Source organism: Mastigoproctus giganteus, chromosome 8, assembly GCF_048544385.1.
Source record: "Mastigoproctus giganteus isolate SK-2022 chromosome 8, ASM4854438v1, whole genome shotgun sequence".
Lineage (NCBI taxonomy): Eukaryota > Metazoa > Arthropoda > Arachnida > Uropygi > Thelyphonidae > Mastigoproctus > Mastigoproctus giganteus.
This window is the reverse complement of record NC_143582.1, coordinates 149561651-149578190: the sequence shown is the minus strand read 5'-3', so window position 1 is coordinate 149578190 and position 16540 is coordinate 149561651. Positions and strand designations below refer to the sequence as shown.

At 38.0% G+C, this 16540-nt stretch overlaps 1 protein-coding gene across 1 annotated transcript in view; it reads right to left on the bottom strand.

Annotated features, from left to right (window-relative positions):
• PNPase (polyribonucleotide nucleotidyltransferase 1) overlaps window positions 1-16540 on the bottom strand; it is a 389999-nt gene that overhangs the window by 116957 nt on the left and 256502 nt on the right. Inside the window, exon 15 of the mRNA XM_090380364.1 lies at window positions 9716-9879. Within this exon, the coding sequence (XP_090236490.1) occupies window positions 9716-9879 (164 nt within the window). The remainder of the gene's footprint in view (window positions 1-9715; window positions 9880-16540) is intronic.

Genomic DNA, 16540 nt, shown 5'->3' with positions numbered 1-16540 from the left:
TTCATCACTGGATTTCAAGTTGCTACTGATTTATGTTTAAATAAACAACCTTTTATTAGCAGAATAATTAGCAGTTCAACAACTTTGTGGCTGTACTACATATGCTATGCTATGTATACAGCATATGTAGTACAGACACAAAGTTGTTGGACTGGTCACACAATACTATACTGAATAAATGCTGCACAATCCGATATCAAATTTTGCGTTTCGCATTAGCATTAGCAGAGGCAATTGATGCAAGAAAACAAGCTTATGCAGCATCAGCCAAAAAACCCCCCCTCCCATTTCACCCTTCCATTTGTTCCAAATGCCTGTCCAGCTCAGCCTTAAATTTATTTAGACTATTGACTTCCACAACAAAAGATGGAAGTCGGTTCCACCAATCAACTACCTGCTAGCTAAAGGAAAATTTCCGCACATCTATTTTACAAGTCTTTCCTCAATTTGAAACTGTGCTCCCTCAGGTTCTTAATCTGAGCAAAGAGGAAGAATCCCATCAGCATTCAGCTTGCTCAACCCATTCAAGGTCTTATACATCTCAATCAGATCACCTTGCAGGTGCCTACTCTCCAGGTACTGCTATTTGCAGAATCTAAGTCTTTCTTGGTAAGAGTACACCTCTGTTTCTCTCACCAATCTTGTTGCACTTTTTTGTACTCGTTCTAGCAACTCTACATCCTTCCTAAAATGAGGCTTCCAGACATGTACATAGTACTCTAGGTGTGGCCTGACCGTTGCCCTGTATAATGGGATAATCACCTCCCTGTCCCTGCTAGCAAAATTCCTATATAGCATTGACAAGACTTCATGACCTGCCCTGGCAGCCCGTCTGCACTGATCAGCAAACTTCATAGTTGACTGTACAATTATCCCCAAGTCGTTTTCACTTTCCACTTCCCCAAGTGTAGTACCACACAGTTGGTACATGTCTCTTCGGTTATTGCTACCCATATACAGTACCTTGCATTTGTCAATGTAAAACTTCAGTTGCCACTTCTAAGCCCATTTGCCCAACTTATCTAGATCTAGTTGGAGTAGCATACTGTCTTTACTGTCATTAACAACCCCACCAACCTTTGTATCATTTGCAAACTTGGACATTAAACTTGATATACCTTCATCAATATCATTGATAAATATACAAAACAACAATAGGCCCAACACCGAACCCTGGGGAACTCCACTAATAACGTTTGTCCACAAAGAGCAGTGTCCATTGATTACCACTCTGTCGTGTCCCACTCAACCATCTCTTTATCCACTGTAGCAGCTTACCCTTAATGCCATACCTCTCTAATTTGTATAGCAGTCTTCCATGTGCAACAGTATCAAAAGCTTTCCTGAAATCCAAGTATATGATATCAAAATTATTTTTGGCATTCAGTTCCTTTGTGACCACATCATAGTATCCAATCACATTGGTCAGACAATACCTACCTTTAACAAACCCATGCTGTGCCTTAACAATTACTGCAGTCTTGTCTAGATGATCCTGAAATGCTTCTTTACCAGTGAGTTAATCATTCAGAACCCCCATCCTTTTTTTTGATGTGCATTTGATTTATCAAAGCTTTTGATTGTGAAAAATGTGAAATTTGGTATATCATGGAAGACATCAAATTTTGCTAATACTTAGAGAAATCTGCTTGTGAAAAACTGGAAATGATGAATTAGGTTTTGTAGAAGACTTGAACATCTTTTATTGTAGTTGCATGGTATTATAAATTCAAAAAGGGAATGGAAAGTTTAGCAGATGATGAACAGCTACAGGTCTTCCAACCAAGTTGGAAGACCTGTAGCTGCTCATACACAGAAAAAAAAATTGAAATGGCTGGACAATTCATGCATCATTACCACTCTATGGCTGAGTGTTGATAACTTAAAGAAGGTTAAATGTTTCTCATGGAAGCTCTCAAAGGATTTTGAGCAACTATTTGAACATGTGTCAGGTTGCTTAGGAAGTGTCGTACATCCTTACTCACAATCAAAACAATGAGCTGATGATAATTTGAAGTGATTTTGTAATGATAAATTGTTCTTAGAGCTCACTAGATAAATACCAGGACCTCCTCTCACAGTATTTGTATACAGTTACATAATATATATAACTGATGCAAAAATATGTAACTTCAGTTGTGTCAAAATACTGACAATATAGAAAAACCAATGACACTGCTGATTTTGGCACATTTTGAAATGGTTATGCTTATATTTAACCCTAAGAAATGGTTAAATATAAGCATAAAAATTATTTGTAAGATAATGTTATTAATACTGATTACATTAATCCTTGTTCATATTACTATTATTATTAGTCATATGGTGCAAGAAAGCCTGAGGCTTATGCTGCACCAGCCAAGAAAATTTTTTTTTCTGAATTACCCTGAGAGAGAGAGAGAGAGAGAGAGAGAGAGCGAGAGAGAGAGAGAGAGAGAGAGAGAGAGAGAGCGAGAGAGCGAGAGAGAGAGAGAGAGAGAGAGAGAGAGTAGAAGGGAATCACCAAGAAAAAAGAAGAATGATGATATTCGGCTCGGAACCCCGGGGTTATAAGACAGAATTTGATTGTAGAGCTTACAAAAACTTTATACTTTTCATTCCTAGTGTTATGAAAAACCATCCACCACAAAGCAAAATGAATTGCAAGCATTTCTTCTGCATCAGTCATTTTGTCTTCCAGTTTTTGTGAAATCAACATCTGCTTATACCTTTTATTCCTTGCTATTTTTCTTCAACCAAATCTTCTCTGAATATTTCTACTCTAGTGCTTGGTGCCACTCAATTGTACTGGCTTTTCCAAAATCAGGTAAAGCCCAAACACATCCACAGAATACCCGACTTAAGTGGTATCTAGAATTGCAATCACTGATGCTCTTGAGTGAGATCCTACAATTCATAGGGAGAAGCAAAGAAGAAAGGATTGCCATTACTAATACTATTGCATCAGTATTAGTAATGGCAAGTAATGTGATAAAGCAAGCTTATACAGCATCAGTGGAAAAAAAAAAAAAAAAAAAACACTTCAACAACACCAGATGGAAGTTTGTTCCAACAATCAACTACCCACTGGCTGAAAGCAAACTTCTGTCTTCTGTACATATATTCTACAGCCATCCCTCCACGTGTGTAGTCTGAGCAAGAGGAAGGATTCCATCAGCAATGAGCTTACTCAATCCATTAAAAACCTGAAACATTTCAAATCAGATCTCCTTGAAGGTATCTAGTCTTCAGGTGCTCCTTAACTTGTGGACTAATAAATTTTCCAACTTTCGCTTTTGCATGAGACAATTTTGAAAGCACAGTTTGTATATACTTCAAGAGGCTCCAATGCTTCAACAAACTGTTTGATCAGTCCCAGTTTGATATTAAGTAGTGGAAGCAAGACTGCTTCTTACAACAAAATGACTTTTTACTTCATTGTGTTTACCAGGCTGCAACTCAATTCTAGCAGACCATTCTCTTTTCTAGTGCAGATCTACCTGGGGAGGTAGAGACAGCAAGAGAACTTAATGAACCACCTTGCAAACCCAGAACAAATATCAATGAGCAAAGGGGTGGTATTGCACTGACTGATGAGAGTCATCTGCCACCAAATGTTAGTAATAGTAAGTATTAGTATAAGTAATATAATATAATATTGTGCAAAAAGGATAGATGGAATAGGACCAGGGTATGTCTGCCAGGGGCAAAGGTTGATGACGTTGTAGGGCAGATATCATCCTTTAAGGGCACAAAGGGTGATATTGTTGTACACGTTGGCACTAATGATATTAAGAGTAGGAGACCAACAGAATTACTTAACAAGTACAAGACAATGCTGAAAAAAAGCCGCGAGTTAGGGTTGAATTTAAAAGTGTGTGCAATTCTGCCCAGACACGATAGGAGGGAGTATATGATGAGAGCCTTGTCGATCAATTCGGCCCTGGAGAGATTGTGCAAGGCTCAAGGGGTAGAATTTTTCTCAACCTGGTCTTTGCTTGTTAACAGGAGAGACTGCTTCTACAGGAATGGGATACACTTAAATAGAAAGGGTGCAAGAATGTTTCCCGATGCTATCGAGGCAGAGTTAGGTGGGTCGGAAAACTGCTAGCTTGGGGGCATACATGGACTAATACATTAACAGTAGCCGCTGGTAGAGGTAAAAGTGATTCTTGCACTACTTCTATTGAAATGCAATTGAGCAGCAGCCTGGAAAGCAAGGCAATGAAAATTTCCAGGACTGCTGGGAGTCATACTGGAACAAGTAAATATATGGGCTGTGTTAGGGTAACTAAGAGTAGAAACAGGTGCATGTACACCAATGCTAGGCGTATAGTTAATAAATTCAATGAGCTTGAAGTGCTAGTCAAGATATCAAAGGCAGATATTGTTGGGATATCAGAGACATGGTGTCACACAGACATAAGAAGTGCAAAACTGGAATTTGGGGAGTACAATGTGTACAGAAAGGATAGACAGGACAGAAAGGGAGGAGGGGTTATGTTGTTAGTTAAGAAACACATAAAATCTAAGGAAGTGCATCCAATTGATGTTGGTGGACAATGCAATGTTGAGCCTGTTTGGTGTGACATAAGCACTGGGAAAGGAAAAACGAGAGTATGTGTGTGTTATAGGCCTAATGAATCTGATGAGTATAATGAAAATTGTGCAGAGAAATAGAGTGGGCCAGTAAATAAGAGTGTCTTATAATGGGGGATTTTAATTTCCCAGATACTGACTGGAATTTGTGGGTTGGTCACTCACACACTAGCAAGGCTTTTGTGGATTTACTGGATGATTATTTTCTACAGCAGCCTGTTCAGGAGGCAATCAGAGGGAGTAATACTCTTGATCTGATTATCAGTAGTGATTCTTCATGCATCAAGAATCTTCAGATAAAGGAACCACTAGGTAGTAGTTATAACAGTGTGCTGAAGTGGGATTTACTCAAAGAGGTAACTACCATCAAGGGTAGAGGGTAGGGTTTTTGCTTTCGTAAAGGTGACTACGGTGGTCTGAGATGGTATTTAAATTCTATACAGTGAAACCAACTGATGATGTTACCAACAGCAAATTCAAAATGGGAAGCATTCAAAGAATTAATCTTGGAAACTAATAGGCTTTTCTTACCAACAAAGAAATATTGTTCAAGATTTAGGCCTAAATGGATGTCAAATGAACTAATTAGACATGTGACAGAGAAGAAAAATGCATGGGATACATATAAATTAACATGTGACACAGAAGCCTATGATAGATATAAGCTGGTCTGTAACCAAGTTACAAAGGAGGTTAGGCAGGCAAAGGCAGATTACAAGAAATCTTTGGCAAAGGAATCAAAGAAAAACAGCAAAGAGTTCTTTACTTATGTAAACTGTAGAAGGAAGGGGATGAATCAGATTGGTTCACTTGATATCGATGGTTCAACTGTTGTTGATCCTGCTCAGGTAGCTAACAAACTGAATGAATATTTTGCATCGACATTCACACATGAGGAGTTATTCAGGGAGGGGAAAGCCAGAGGTGTATTCAACTCTGGCAGTAAGCTAGATAATCTTGTAATAACTGAGAGTAAAGTGGAGGAGAAATTGTTGAAGATAAACATAAGAAAGGCACCTGGGGTGGATGGAATCTATCCAGTTATATTAAAGGAAGCGGCAACGGAAGTAAGCAAACCCTTAGCCATAATTATGAGAGCTTCCATGGACTCAGAGGAAGTAACCATGGACTGGAGATGTGCAAATGTGACCCCAATCCACAAAGGAGGTTCAAAGGGACACAAAGGGTAATTACAGACCTGTTGTTTAACATCTGTTCCAGGGAAATTAATGGAGGCACTGGTTAAAGAAGCATTGCAGGATCGTCTAGACAAGACTTCAGTTATAGCTCGGACACAGCATGGGTTTGTTAAGGGGAAGTCTTGTCTGACTAATTTTATTGGATACTATGATGTAGTCACAAAGGAACTGGATGCAAAGAATAACTTTGATATCATATATATGGATCTTAGAAAAGCCTTTAATACTGTTGCACATGGAAGACTGCTGCACAAATTGGAGCAGTGTGGCACTGGAGGCAAATTGCTGATAAGGATAAAGGTATGGTTGAGTGGGAGAAGACAGAGAGTGGTGATCAATGGACACTGCTCTTCGTGGACTAATGTTATTAGTGGAGTCCCTCAGAGTTCAGTGTTTGGTCCATTGTTGTTTTCTGTATTTATAAATGATATTGATGATGGTATATCACGTTTAATGTCCAAGTTTGCAGATGATATGAAGGTTGGCAGGGTTGTTAATGACAGTACACTGCTGGAACAGAATCTAGAAAAGTTGAGCAGATGGGCTGAGAGGGGGCAAATGAAGTTTAACATTGACAAATGTAAAGTACATATGGGAAGCAGTAATTCCAGAGTAACGTATCAACTCTGTGGTACTACACCGACAATTGTAGAGAATGAAAAGGACCTGGGAGTAATTGTGCAGGCAGATATGAAGTTTTCTGAGCAGTGCAGACGGTCTACAAGAGTAGCATATGGTGTGTTGTCAATGATATACAGGAATTTTTCTAGCAAGGATAAAAAGGTGATTAACCCCTTGTGTACGGCAATGGTCAGGCTATTGTTTGTTTTTTATTTGGAGCATTATCAACTAAGGCCATATTGCTCCGGGAATATGCAATGGTCATTCCCTGACCTTTCCGTATCCTCCGTATTTGGTGGTAACGGGATAGAATTCCGGTATAATCAAGAAGCATGTGTTATGCTCTGCTGCACTTTCCCATCTGGCTACGGAGGCGCCCCTTGAGTACTGTATACAGCTCTGGAGACCTCGTTTTAAGAAGGATGTAAAGCTGTTGGAACGAGTACAGAGAAGGGCAACAAGATTAGTGAACGGAACAAAGGATTGCTCTTACGAAGAAAGGTTAAGTTTTGCAAATTACAGTGTCTGGAGACTAGGCACCTGCAAGGTGATCTGACTGAGGAGTATAAAGCGTTGAATGGTTTGAGCATGCTCAATGCTGATGGGATTCTTCCTCTTGCTCAGAATAATCGTCTGAGAGGGCATAAATTCAAACTGAGGAAAGACGGTTGTAGGATAGATGTACGGAAGTTTGCCTTTAGCCAGTGGGTGGTTGATTGCTGGAACAAACTTCCATTTATCATTGTAGAAGTTGATAGCTTGAATAGATTCAAGGCAGAACTTGACAAACATTTGGAGCGAGTGAATGGGTGAAATGAGGATGTGTTTTTTTTTTTTTTTTTTTTTTCTTTTTGGCTGATGCTATATAAGTTTGCTTTCTTGTATCATGTGCCTTTGCAATTTTTTTTTTTTTTTTTTATGTAAACCCCAAACACGAGAGGTATTAGAACCTATAGTACTTAGTACCATGCTTGGGTTGGAGATTGAGAAGATGAAAGAAGATACTTGTTGACATTGGACTTGAACTTCTGTAGACTGTAATTTTCAGGAAATACATATGAAGGAAGGTTGTTCCAGAAAACGGCAGTTGAATGAATAAACGAGGAAGATGAAAAGTTGGTTCTGTGAGTTTGAAGTTGGACAGTAAATGGATGTTGGCTGGTGGCGGCACGTGTTCGGACTGTTTTGAAAGAGAGAGAGCGGGAATTATAGAAGCCAATACAGAAGAATAGTGCTCATGGAAGTATCTGTAGAAGAGGCATGCAGCAGAAACAGTACGTCTATAAGACCGCGAGTGGAGAGACTCTGTTAGAGATGAATCATTAATTAACCTAACTGCACTCTTCTGAATGGAATCAAGAAGCCTGAGAGAGGTTTTGGGGGGCACCACCCCATATGTGGGAACAATATTCCATGGCTGGGTGGATTTGCGATTTATACAAAGTGAGCAGCTGTTTGAAAGAAAAGTAACGCTGAGAGCGAAAGAGAAATCCAAGTTTTTTAGATGCAGAGGAAGCAATATTTGTAATGTGCTTGTGCCAAGAGAGATTAGAAGTCAGGGTAATCCCCAAAAGAGATATATCATTTTGCCTAGAAATCGGAATGTCACTAAAGATAAGCATAGGAGCAGAAGAATCCTTTTTGCGAGATATAAGACAAGACTGAGTTTTAGAAGGGTTGAAATCAACTAAGTTGTCTTCGCCCCACTAATGCTAATGCTAAGTGTGTTATATTATATAAGTAGGGGTACTGGTTAGTATTAGTACTAGATAATGTAGTGCATGGGCCGAAGGAGAGGAGATTTGTGGGGGGGAGTTGGCAGTTGATGGATTTATATATATATATATATATATATATATATATATATTATTTTTAGCCATATGGTACAAGGAAGCCTGAGGCTTATGCTGCACCAGCCAAAAAAAAAAAAAAATACTGAATTACCCTGAGAGAGAGAGAGATCCATAGATCCATTACTTTGAAAAGAGTAAGGAAGTGCAATGGGAGGATAACTGGATGGGAGGGATTTGCCACTCTTTTTAGGAACCAGCTAGATATCAGCAAAAGTGAAAAGAATCATATAGTAAATAATTAGGAGAACTGAGACGTCCAGTGATTGAGGCAAATGATAATAGGAATTCTGTCAGGAAAAGTGGGGCTTGGCAGGATATAGGTGGAAATGGACATTGCTGAGATTGGAACTGAAATCATGTATATTTGTGAAATGAATGAGGAAGTTTTTGGGAGGTTTAGATCTTTTTGCAGATAAGTAGTTTGTTCTATTAGTCTGACTACTCATGATGCATTCAATAGATAAAAGTAAAAGCAGAGTTGGGAGGACATGTATAAAGTAATGAAATTTTTGGATATAGTGTACACCCAGCAAGATTATATCCAGCTCCTTTACATAATGTGGCCTTGACACTAATCCCCCTCCATATACACACTATCTCTGGACTCTTTCCAGTTTTTATCCAGCAAAGTAGTCACCGAGATTATACACTGGCGGACCTCTAGAGAGTTACAAGTGGTTTGTTTTGGTGGACCATCCAGTGGCCAGCCTACTGAAACTGTTTTAGAGCTGTACCCTAGAAATTTAAGGAAGATTGTACTTTGACATGATGCCTTGCACAACCTCAAAACACATTACCAATTAGTTATGTATATGCTTTTTTTTTATTATTATAATTTTTTTTAAAATTTGGTTTTGAAAATTCTAAATTATTCCTAGTTATTTAACACACTCCCTCTCACACACACACACACACACACACACACACACACACACACACACACACACACACACACACACACACACACACACACACACACACACACACACACACACACACAATTACATATAAGCAGCTTCTATTTAATCAACAATTACATGGGGAGGAAAAACAACTGTGTTCAAGGCTGAATTGATTTAACTTCAATTTAGAATAAATAAATATAAAATACTAAAAATTATATATAAAATCATAATTATAAATAAAATGATAAGCTGTGTCTTCAATTCTTAGCTTTAATAGCTGTATTATTATGAAAACGCCCTATGTGAGAACCACATTTGCTGTCTTTAAAAGACAGTAATGAGTTTAATAATTTAGAAAATTAATTACAGATAATTAATTTTCAATTTAAGTTATTGTCAAAACTTTTAATAATAGTGAATTCTTTATTTAATACAGCATTTCTTTATCAAACTTTTATCTACCACTAAAGCAACAATACTGGCTTCTCTTAGCGAATATGGAAATAAATTGGATATCTAAGGTACAACCAGCTATTATATTAGTGTTTGTAACACTTACAAGAATATCACTAAGTAATCGGTAGTCTGTAAGTTCATAGGGCTTTTCTGGATCAAATTTAGAAACCAAACCAAGAGCAATTCCAGCAGCAGGAGTTGTGACAGGAACTCCAGCATCCATCAGAGCTAGGCTACCTCCACAAACAGATGCCATGGAAGAGGAACCTGTAGCATACAAATAACACATATAAAAAAGCTTATAATTTTTGTTATTTCACATATAATTTAATAAATAATACTACATACTAAGATTGGGGGGGGAAGAGGGAAGGAACTTGGAATAGAAAGGAAAGCACACTGGAACACAATTCTAGCTCACTGCACTCACACACATTGGTTATGTCATGCATACATGTTAACTGCTGACTTCTTTTGTAAAACTTTTCATTTCGAACACTGAAAAATATAAAAGCAAATGAAAAACTGTAATGTTTGCACATGCTTATTTCTATAGCATTTAAAACAATGCCCTTAGACAAATGTGAAAGGCTTAAAAACTAACTATGAAGTAAAGGAAATTAGAAACAGTACTACACCACGTGATAGAGTTTTAAATGTTTATTGAAGTGAATAACATCAATTTACACTTAATATTTTGGTGACGTTTCGAGGTTAAACTGAACCCAGTCATCAGGCCTAAATTCTGAAGAGAATTCACATTGTTAATTAGCTTTGCAATAAAAAGTCCAATATCACACATTACAGTGAATGCTATCGGGGTAGATTTCAATTTTGCAACATTCACTACCAAAACACACTTGACAGACAATTTTTTTTTTAATGTGGTTTTATTTATTTATTTTTTTATGAAAATAAAAAGACGGAGAAAAGCTGAGTGTTTGCAAAAAGACGGAGAAACTCTTTCTCACCAATTATACTATGATGGTGAGATGGAGTAGGGTTCAAAGTAAAAAAGATAGATTCTATATCATAAATCCAGAGGGTTGGCAGATATGCATACACTGAAACAAAATGCTCTTAGTTTGTGCATAAGAGTCATTGCTTTTTGCTTGTTTTCTTATATATAAATCATGTATTATTACTATTTGTCAATTTGCCAGATAATTATTGATGCAGTGTGTACATTATCAAACTTGTTATCCATTCTTATCAAACTCACACACACACACACACACACACACACACACACACACACACACACACACACACACACACACACACACACACACACACACACTACCGTAACATGAGAAACGTGCACATTGCACAGATTCCAATGGTATAGCTTTCATGTAGTGCATGGAAATCTGGTGAAATTACTGGCACATCATGATAGCTTATGGAGTTCCAAAAAGCAGAGTTATACACCATCAATTCTGTTTAACTTTTGGACAGACAGGATGTTTTAGCAAATGGGCTCTTAGAGCTTTAGACAGGTTTGTATACAGACATTCCAAAGATCTAACTGTGCACTTTCAACTGGTAGAAATCTGTTGAGAAAAACCTTGAAGCGCGAACTGCAAAAGGATGGAAACTTCTCACTATAGAAATAAATGGATCTAAAAATTGTAGCAATACCAAAAGCACAACAGAGATTTTGATCTTGATACCACTACATTGCACTATCTTTTCCATCTGATCAGCATGTTACCTTTGTCTATATATCTACAGCTGTAAACAATAGCCCCAGGGTCCAGAGCTGGATATCATCATTCTTCTCTTTCTTGGTGATTTCTTTCTACTGCTAACACTCTCTCTCTCTCTCTCTCTCTCTCTCTCTCTCTCTCTCTCTCTCAGGATAATTCAATTTTTTTGGCTGGTGCAGTATAAGCCTCAGGCTTCCTTGCACCATATGGCTAATAATAACAATTGAAAGAGATGTGTGTGTGTGTGGGGGGGGAGAGAAGGACAATCTCATAAAGTGATTTTATAAAGCTCATGAGATGTAATGGCATTCTTCACTTTTCATGCATCCTCTATGAGAGTACAGTGGTTCAGCTACTCGTTGCTTGTTTATGAGTGGTGGTGCATGTGCATGTTTTTTTTTTTTTTTTTTATAAAAAAAAAAAGGGAAATTTTGATGGAGACAGTGAGAGAATGTACTGAACCAGTGAAGTTAATTATGGGGCATCTTTGGACTTGGGAGAGATTCCTTTGGAGTGGAGAAGTGCGCCAACGTATCACCAATACATAAAGCAGTTTTAAGAGTGAAGTTGGTAACTACAGACCGGTTAGTTTGACTTGGGCGGTAGGGAAAATCTTAGAAGCAATGATTAAGAGTGCATTCCAGGGACATTTAGATTGATATGGCTTTCTGAATAACACACAAGATGGTTTTGTTAAGGGAAAATCATATTTAACTAAATTAGTAAGTATTTTGACAGAGTTACTCATGAGCTGAATATAGGGAACAATTTCGACATAGTTTATTTATATTTTAGGAAGGCATTTGACTCAGTCCCTCAAAAGAGGTTACTATATAAACTGGAACATGTTGGGATTACTGGAAAAATTCTAAGATGGATTGCTGTGTGCATGTGGGGCAGAAGGTTGTGATTAATGGATATTCTTTAGAATGGTCTAAAATCAGAAGTGGGGTCCCCAGGGATTGATTCTTGGGCCATGTTGTTTCTGATTTTCATACACAACATCAATGATGAGATAGAAGGCTTGACATGAAATGTGCTGTGGCATAAAGATTGGTTGGGTACTTAATCATCAGTATTAAGCAACATTCCTTCAGGGTGATTGAACAGGCTGTAAGAATGGTCAGAAAAGTGGCAGTTATGTTTTAATAAAACAAAATGCAAGGTCTTACACTTGGGGAATAGCAACCCCAAAATAAATTATATACTTGGTGGGGTTGAATTAAAAACAGTGCAGGGAAAAGGGATTGGAGTTATAATACTGGCAGATATGAAGTTGTCTGAGCAGCGTAAACAGGCATTCAGGAAGGCCCATGGTGTCCTATCTATGATTTATCAAATGTTATCCATAGGAATATAGAAGTCATAGTCCCACTGTATAAGGGAATTGTAAGACCACATTTGGAATGCTGTGTTCAAGTATGGAGACCTCATCTAAAAAAAGACATTGAGCTTCTTGAAAGGGTTCAAAGATGGGCAAACTGCATGGTGAGATCAGCAAAAAGGTGACCATAAGAGGAAAGAGACTCTGGATATGTGGGCTACAGAGCTTTGCAGGCAAGCACCTCAGAGGCAACATGATTGAGGTTTATAATATAGAGGATTACAGAACTCGGAGGCATAAATTCAAATTATAGGAGAAGAGGTTTAGACTAGACTGAAGGAAGTTTTCTTTTAGCCAGCGAGTCATTGATTGCTGCAACAGGTTGCCTTCACAGGTAGTTGAGGCTAACAGTTTGAATAAATTGAAGGGTCGACTGGATAGTTACCTATGTGAGGAGGGAAGCAAATAATTTGAATTTTCTTATCTACTTGTCTCCCCCACCCTGGTCAGTGCAGTAAAAGCCTGTGGTTACCTTGCACTATATGGCTATTACTATAAAAAAAATAATAAAATAAAATAAAAAATGAACTACATGCAGGAAATGATTTTGACATTGTTCATTTGAATTTAAGCAAAGCATTTGAAACAGTACCTCATGAGGTTACCATATAAGCTCGATCACAGAATGGGTACAGGACAGGAGGCAGAGAATTGTGTTAACGGTAACTCTTCAGATTGATCTAGCATTAGAAGTGTGGTCCCTGAGGATCAGTTTTGGGACCACTGTTTCTGGTTTTCATAAATGACATTGATGAAGGAACAGAAGATATGATGTCAAGATCAGGTGGGTGGTTAATGATCAGTACTAAGCAGTGCTTCTTCAGGATGACTTCAACTGGCAGCTATGTTTTAATTTGACAAAATACAAGGTCTTATACTTAGGGAATAGTAATCTCAGAATGACTCACACAATTGGTGAGGTCAAAAAACTGTGGAAGAAGAAGGAAGATATTTGGGAGTTATGATACAGTTGGACATGAAGTTCTCCACACAATGCAGACAGGCAGGTAAGACCCATGATGTCCTACTGATGCTTTATAAAACATTGACTTGTAGAGTTAGGTAGGTAGGCCATAATCCCACTACATAAAGCAATTGTATGAAGAAATCTTCTGAATGTGTAGTCTTCAAAGCTTAGCAACCAGGCACATAGATGGGCCTCAGTGAGGCTTTGAGAGTGGATAGTAAAATGAAATGATGGCAAAATTTCCACTGTTATAAATGATTCCAGCACTAGAAGCCATAAATTCAAATTACAGGGAAAGAGATTCAGACTGGATTGCTAAAAGTTTATTTTAGTCTGTGTGTCATTAATTACTGGAACAAGTTACCACCATGTATAATTGAAGTAACAGCTTGGGGAAATTCAAGGTCAGCTGGATAGTTACCTATATGAGGAAGGAAATATATAAGTTGTTTCTTTTCATTTTTTATAGATTTATTTACTTTTTATTTATTTAAAACACATTTTTATTTAGTTACTATTTTTTTTTTTTGTTCACTGCAGCAAAAGCTAATGATTTCCTTGCAATATATGTGGCTAATATTATACAAGAAGCATGCAGCAGAAACCGAACAACTGTGAGTTAGAAAGTGGAGAAACTTCGTAGGAGAGGGTTTTAATTAACCAAAATGCCTCTTCTGAATATTCTTCGAAACTGGGGAAAGCATTTGGGTCACCATACCAGATGTGAGGAAAAATTATTTCTGGTATGGTGAATTTCAGATTTCTAAAGAGTCAGTAGTTGTTTAAAAGAAAAGCAACACCGAGAGTAAAGAAGGAAACCCAGATTTTGACGCTGAGGAAACAATATTTGTGATGTGCTTATGTCAAGAGACAGAGATCAGAAATCAGAGTATGTCCAATGAAATGATCTTGTCTAGAAATCTGTCACTGAAGCTGAGCATAGGAGCAAAACCTCTTTTTTGTGAGAAATAAGGCATATTGAGTTTTAGAAGGATTGAAGTTAACTAAGTTTTTTTCAGCACTATTGGAGATTAAATGGTAATCTGTAGATTACCATTTAAGGACCAACTAAGAAATACTGTTCAAGGTTTAGGTCTAAATGGATGTCAGATTTTTTTTTTAATGTAAACCCCAAACACGAGAAGTATTAGAACCTATAGTACTTAGTATCGTGCTTGAGTTGGAGGTTGAGAAGACAAAAGAAGATATTTGTTCACATCGGACTTGATCGAACTTCTGTAGACTGTAATTTTCAGGAAATATGTATGAAGGAAGGTTGTTCCAGAAAACGGCAGTTGAATGAATAAACGAAGAAGATGAAAAGTTGGTTCTGGGAGTTTGAAGTTGGACAGTAAATGGATGTCGGCTGGTGGCGGCACGTCTTTGGACCATTTTGAAAAAGAGAGCGGGAATTATAGAAGCCAATTCAGAAGAACAGTGCCCATGGAAGTATCTGTAGAAGAGGCATGCAGCAGAAACAGTATGTCTATGAGAAAGCGAGTGGAGAGACTCTGTTAGAGATGAATCATTAATTAACCTAATTGCCCTCTTCTGAACAGAATCAACAAGCCTGAGAGAGGTTTTGGGGGCACCACCCCAGATGTGGGAACAATATTCCATGGCAGGGCGGATTTCCGATTTGTACAGAGTGAAAAGCTGTTTGGAAGAAAAGTAATGCCGAGAACGAAAGAGAAAACCAAGTTTTTTAGATGCAGAGGAAGCAATATTTGTAATGTGCTTGTGCCAAGGGAGATTAGAAGTCAGAGTAATCCCCAAAAGAGATATATCATTATGCCTAGAAATCAGAGTGTCACCAAAGATAAGCACAGGAGCAGAAGAATCCTTTTTGCTAGATATAAGACAAGACTGAGTTTTAGAAGGATTGAAATCAACTAAATTGTTTTTGCCCCACTAGAGAATTACCTGGAGATCCAGGTAATTAGCTTAAGGAATTAGTAGCAGATTTTCGAGAAGTTGAAGCTGATTGAGCAGGGCAAGGTTTCTCAAAATGGAAAGTGGAATGCAATGTGCTATCATTGGCAAAACTATGGATAGGATTTCCAGTCAATGGAAGAAGGTCATTAATATACAAGAGGAAAAGAGTGGGGGAAAGAACTGAACCTTGGGGGACACTGGCATCAGTGGAGAAGTTGGAAGACAGAGAGCCATCTACCATCACCCTCAGTGAACGATCAGAGAGAAAACTGGATAACCAATTACTAAAAACAGTTGGCAAACTATAAGATGGAAGCTTGTTTAGAAGACCTTTATGCCAAACACGATCAAAAGCCTTTGAGATGTCAAGAGCAACTACTTGTTTCACTGAACTTTTCCATTGAATTAGTCCATAAATGGGTAACATAAGACAGAATATCACCAGTGGATTGACACTGATGGAATCCGTACTGGTGATCGTTGATCAGACGGAAGGTTTCTAGGTAGTTTAAGAGTTGGCGGTTAATTGATTCCTCCATTACTTTAGAAAGAGTAGTAGTAGTAGTAGTGGCATGTGATGCAAGAAAGCAAGTGTATGAGCTTATGCAGCATCAGCCAAAAAAAAAAAAAAAAACAAAAACACACCATTCCCTCCAAATGCATGTCCAGTTCCTCCTTAAATTTATTCAACCAATCAACTTCCACAATGACAACCCGCTGGCTAAAGGCAAATTTCCGCACGTCTATTCTATATCTGTCTTTTCTTAATTTGGATTTATGCTCCCTTAGGTTCGTAATCTGAACAAATGGAAGGATCCTATCAGAATTCAGCGTGCTCAACCCATTCAAGGCCTTACACACCTCAATCAGATCACTGTGCAGGTACCTAGTCTCCAGCCACTGCAATCTGCAGAACTTAAGTCTCTCTTGGTA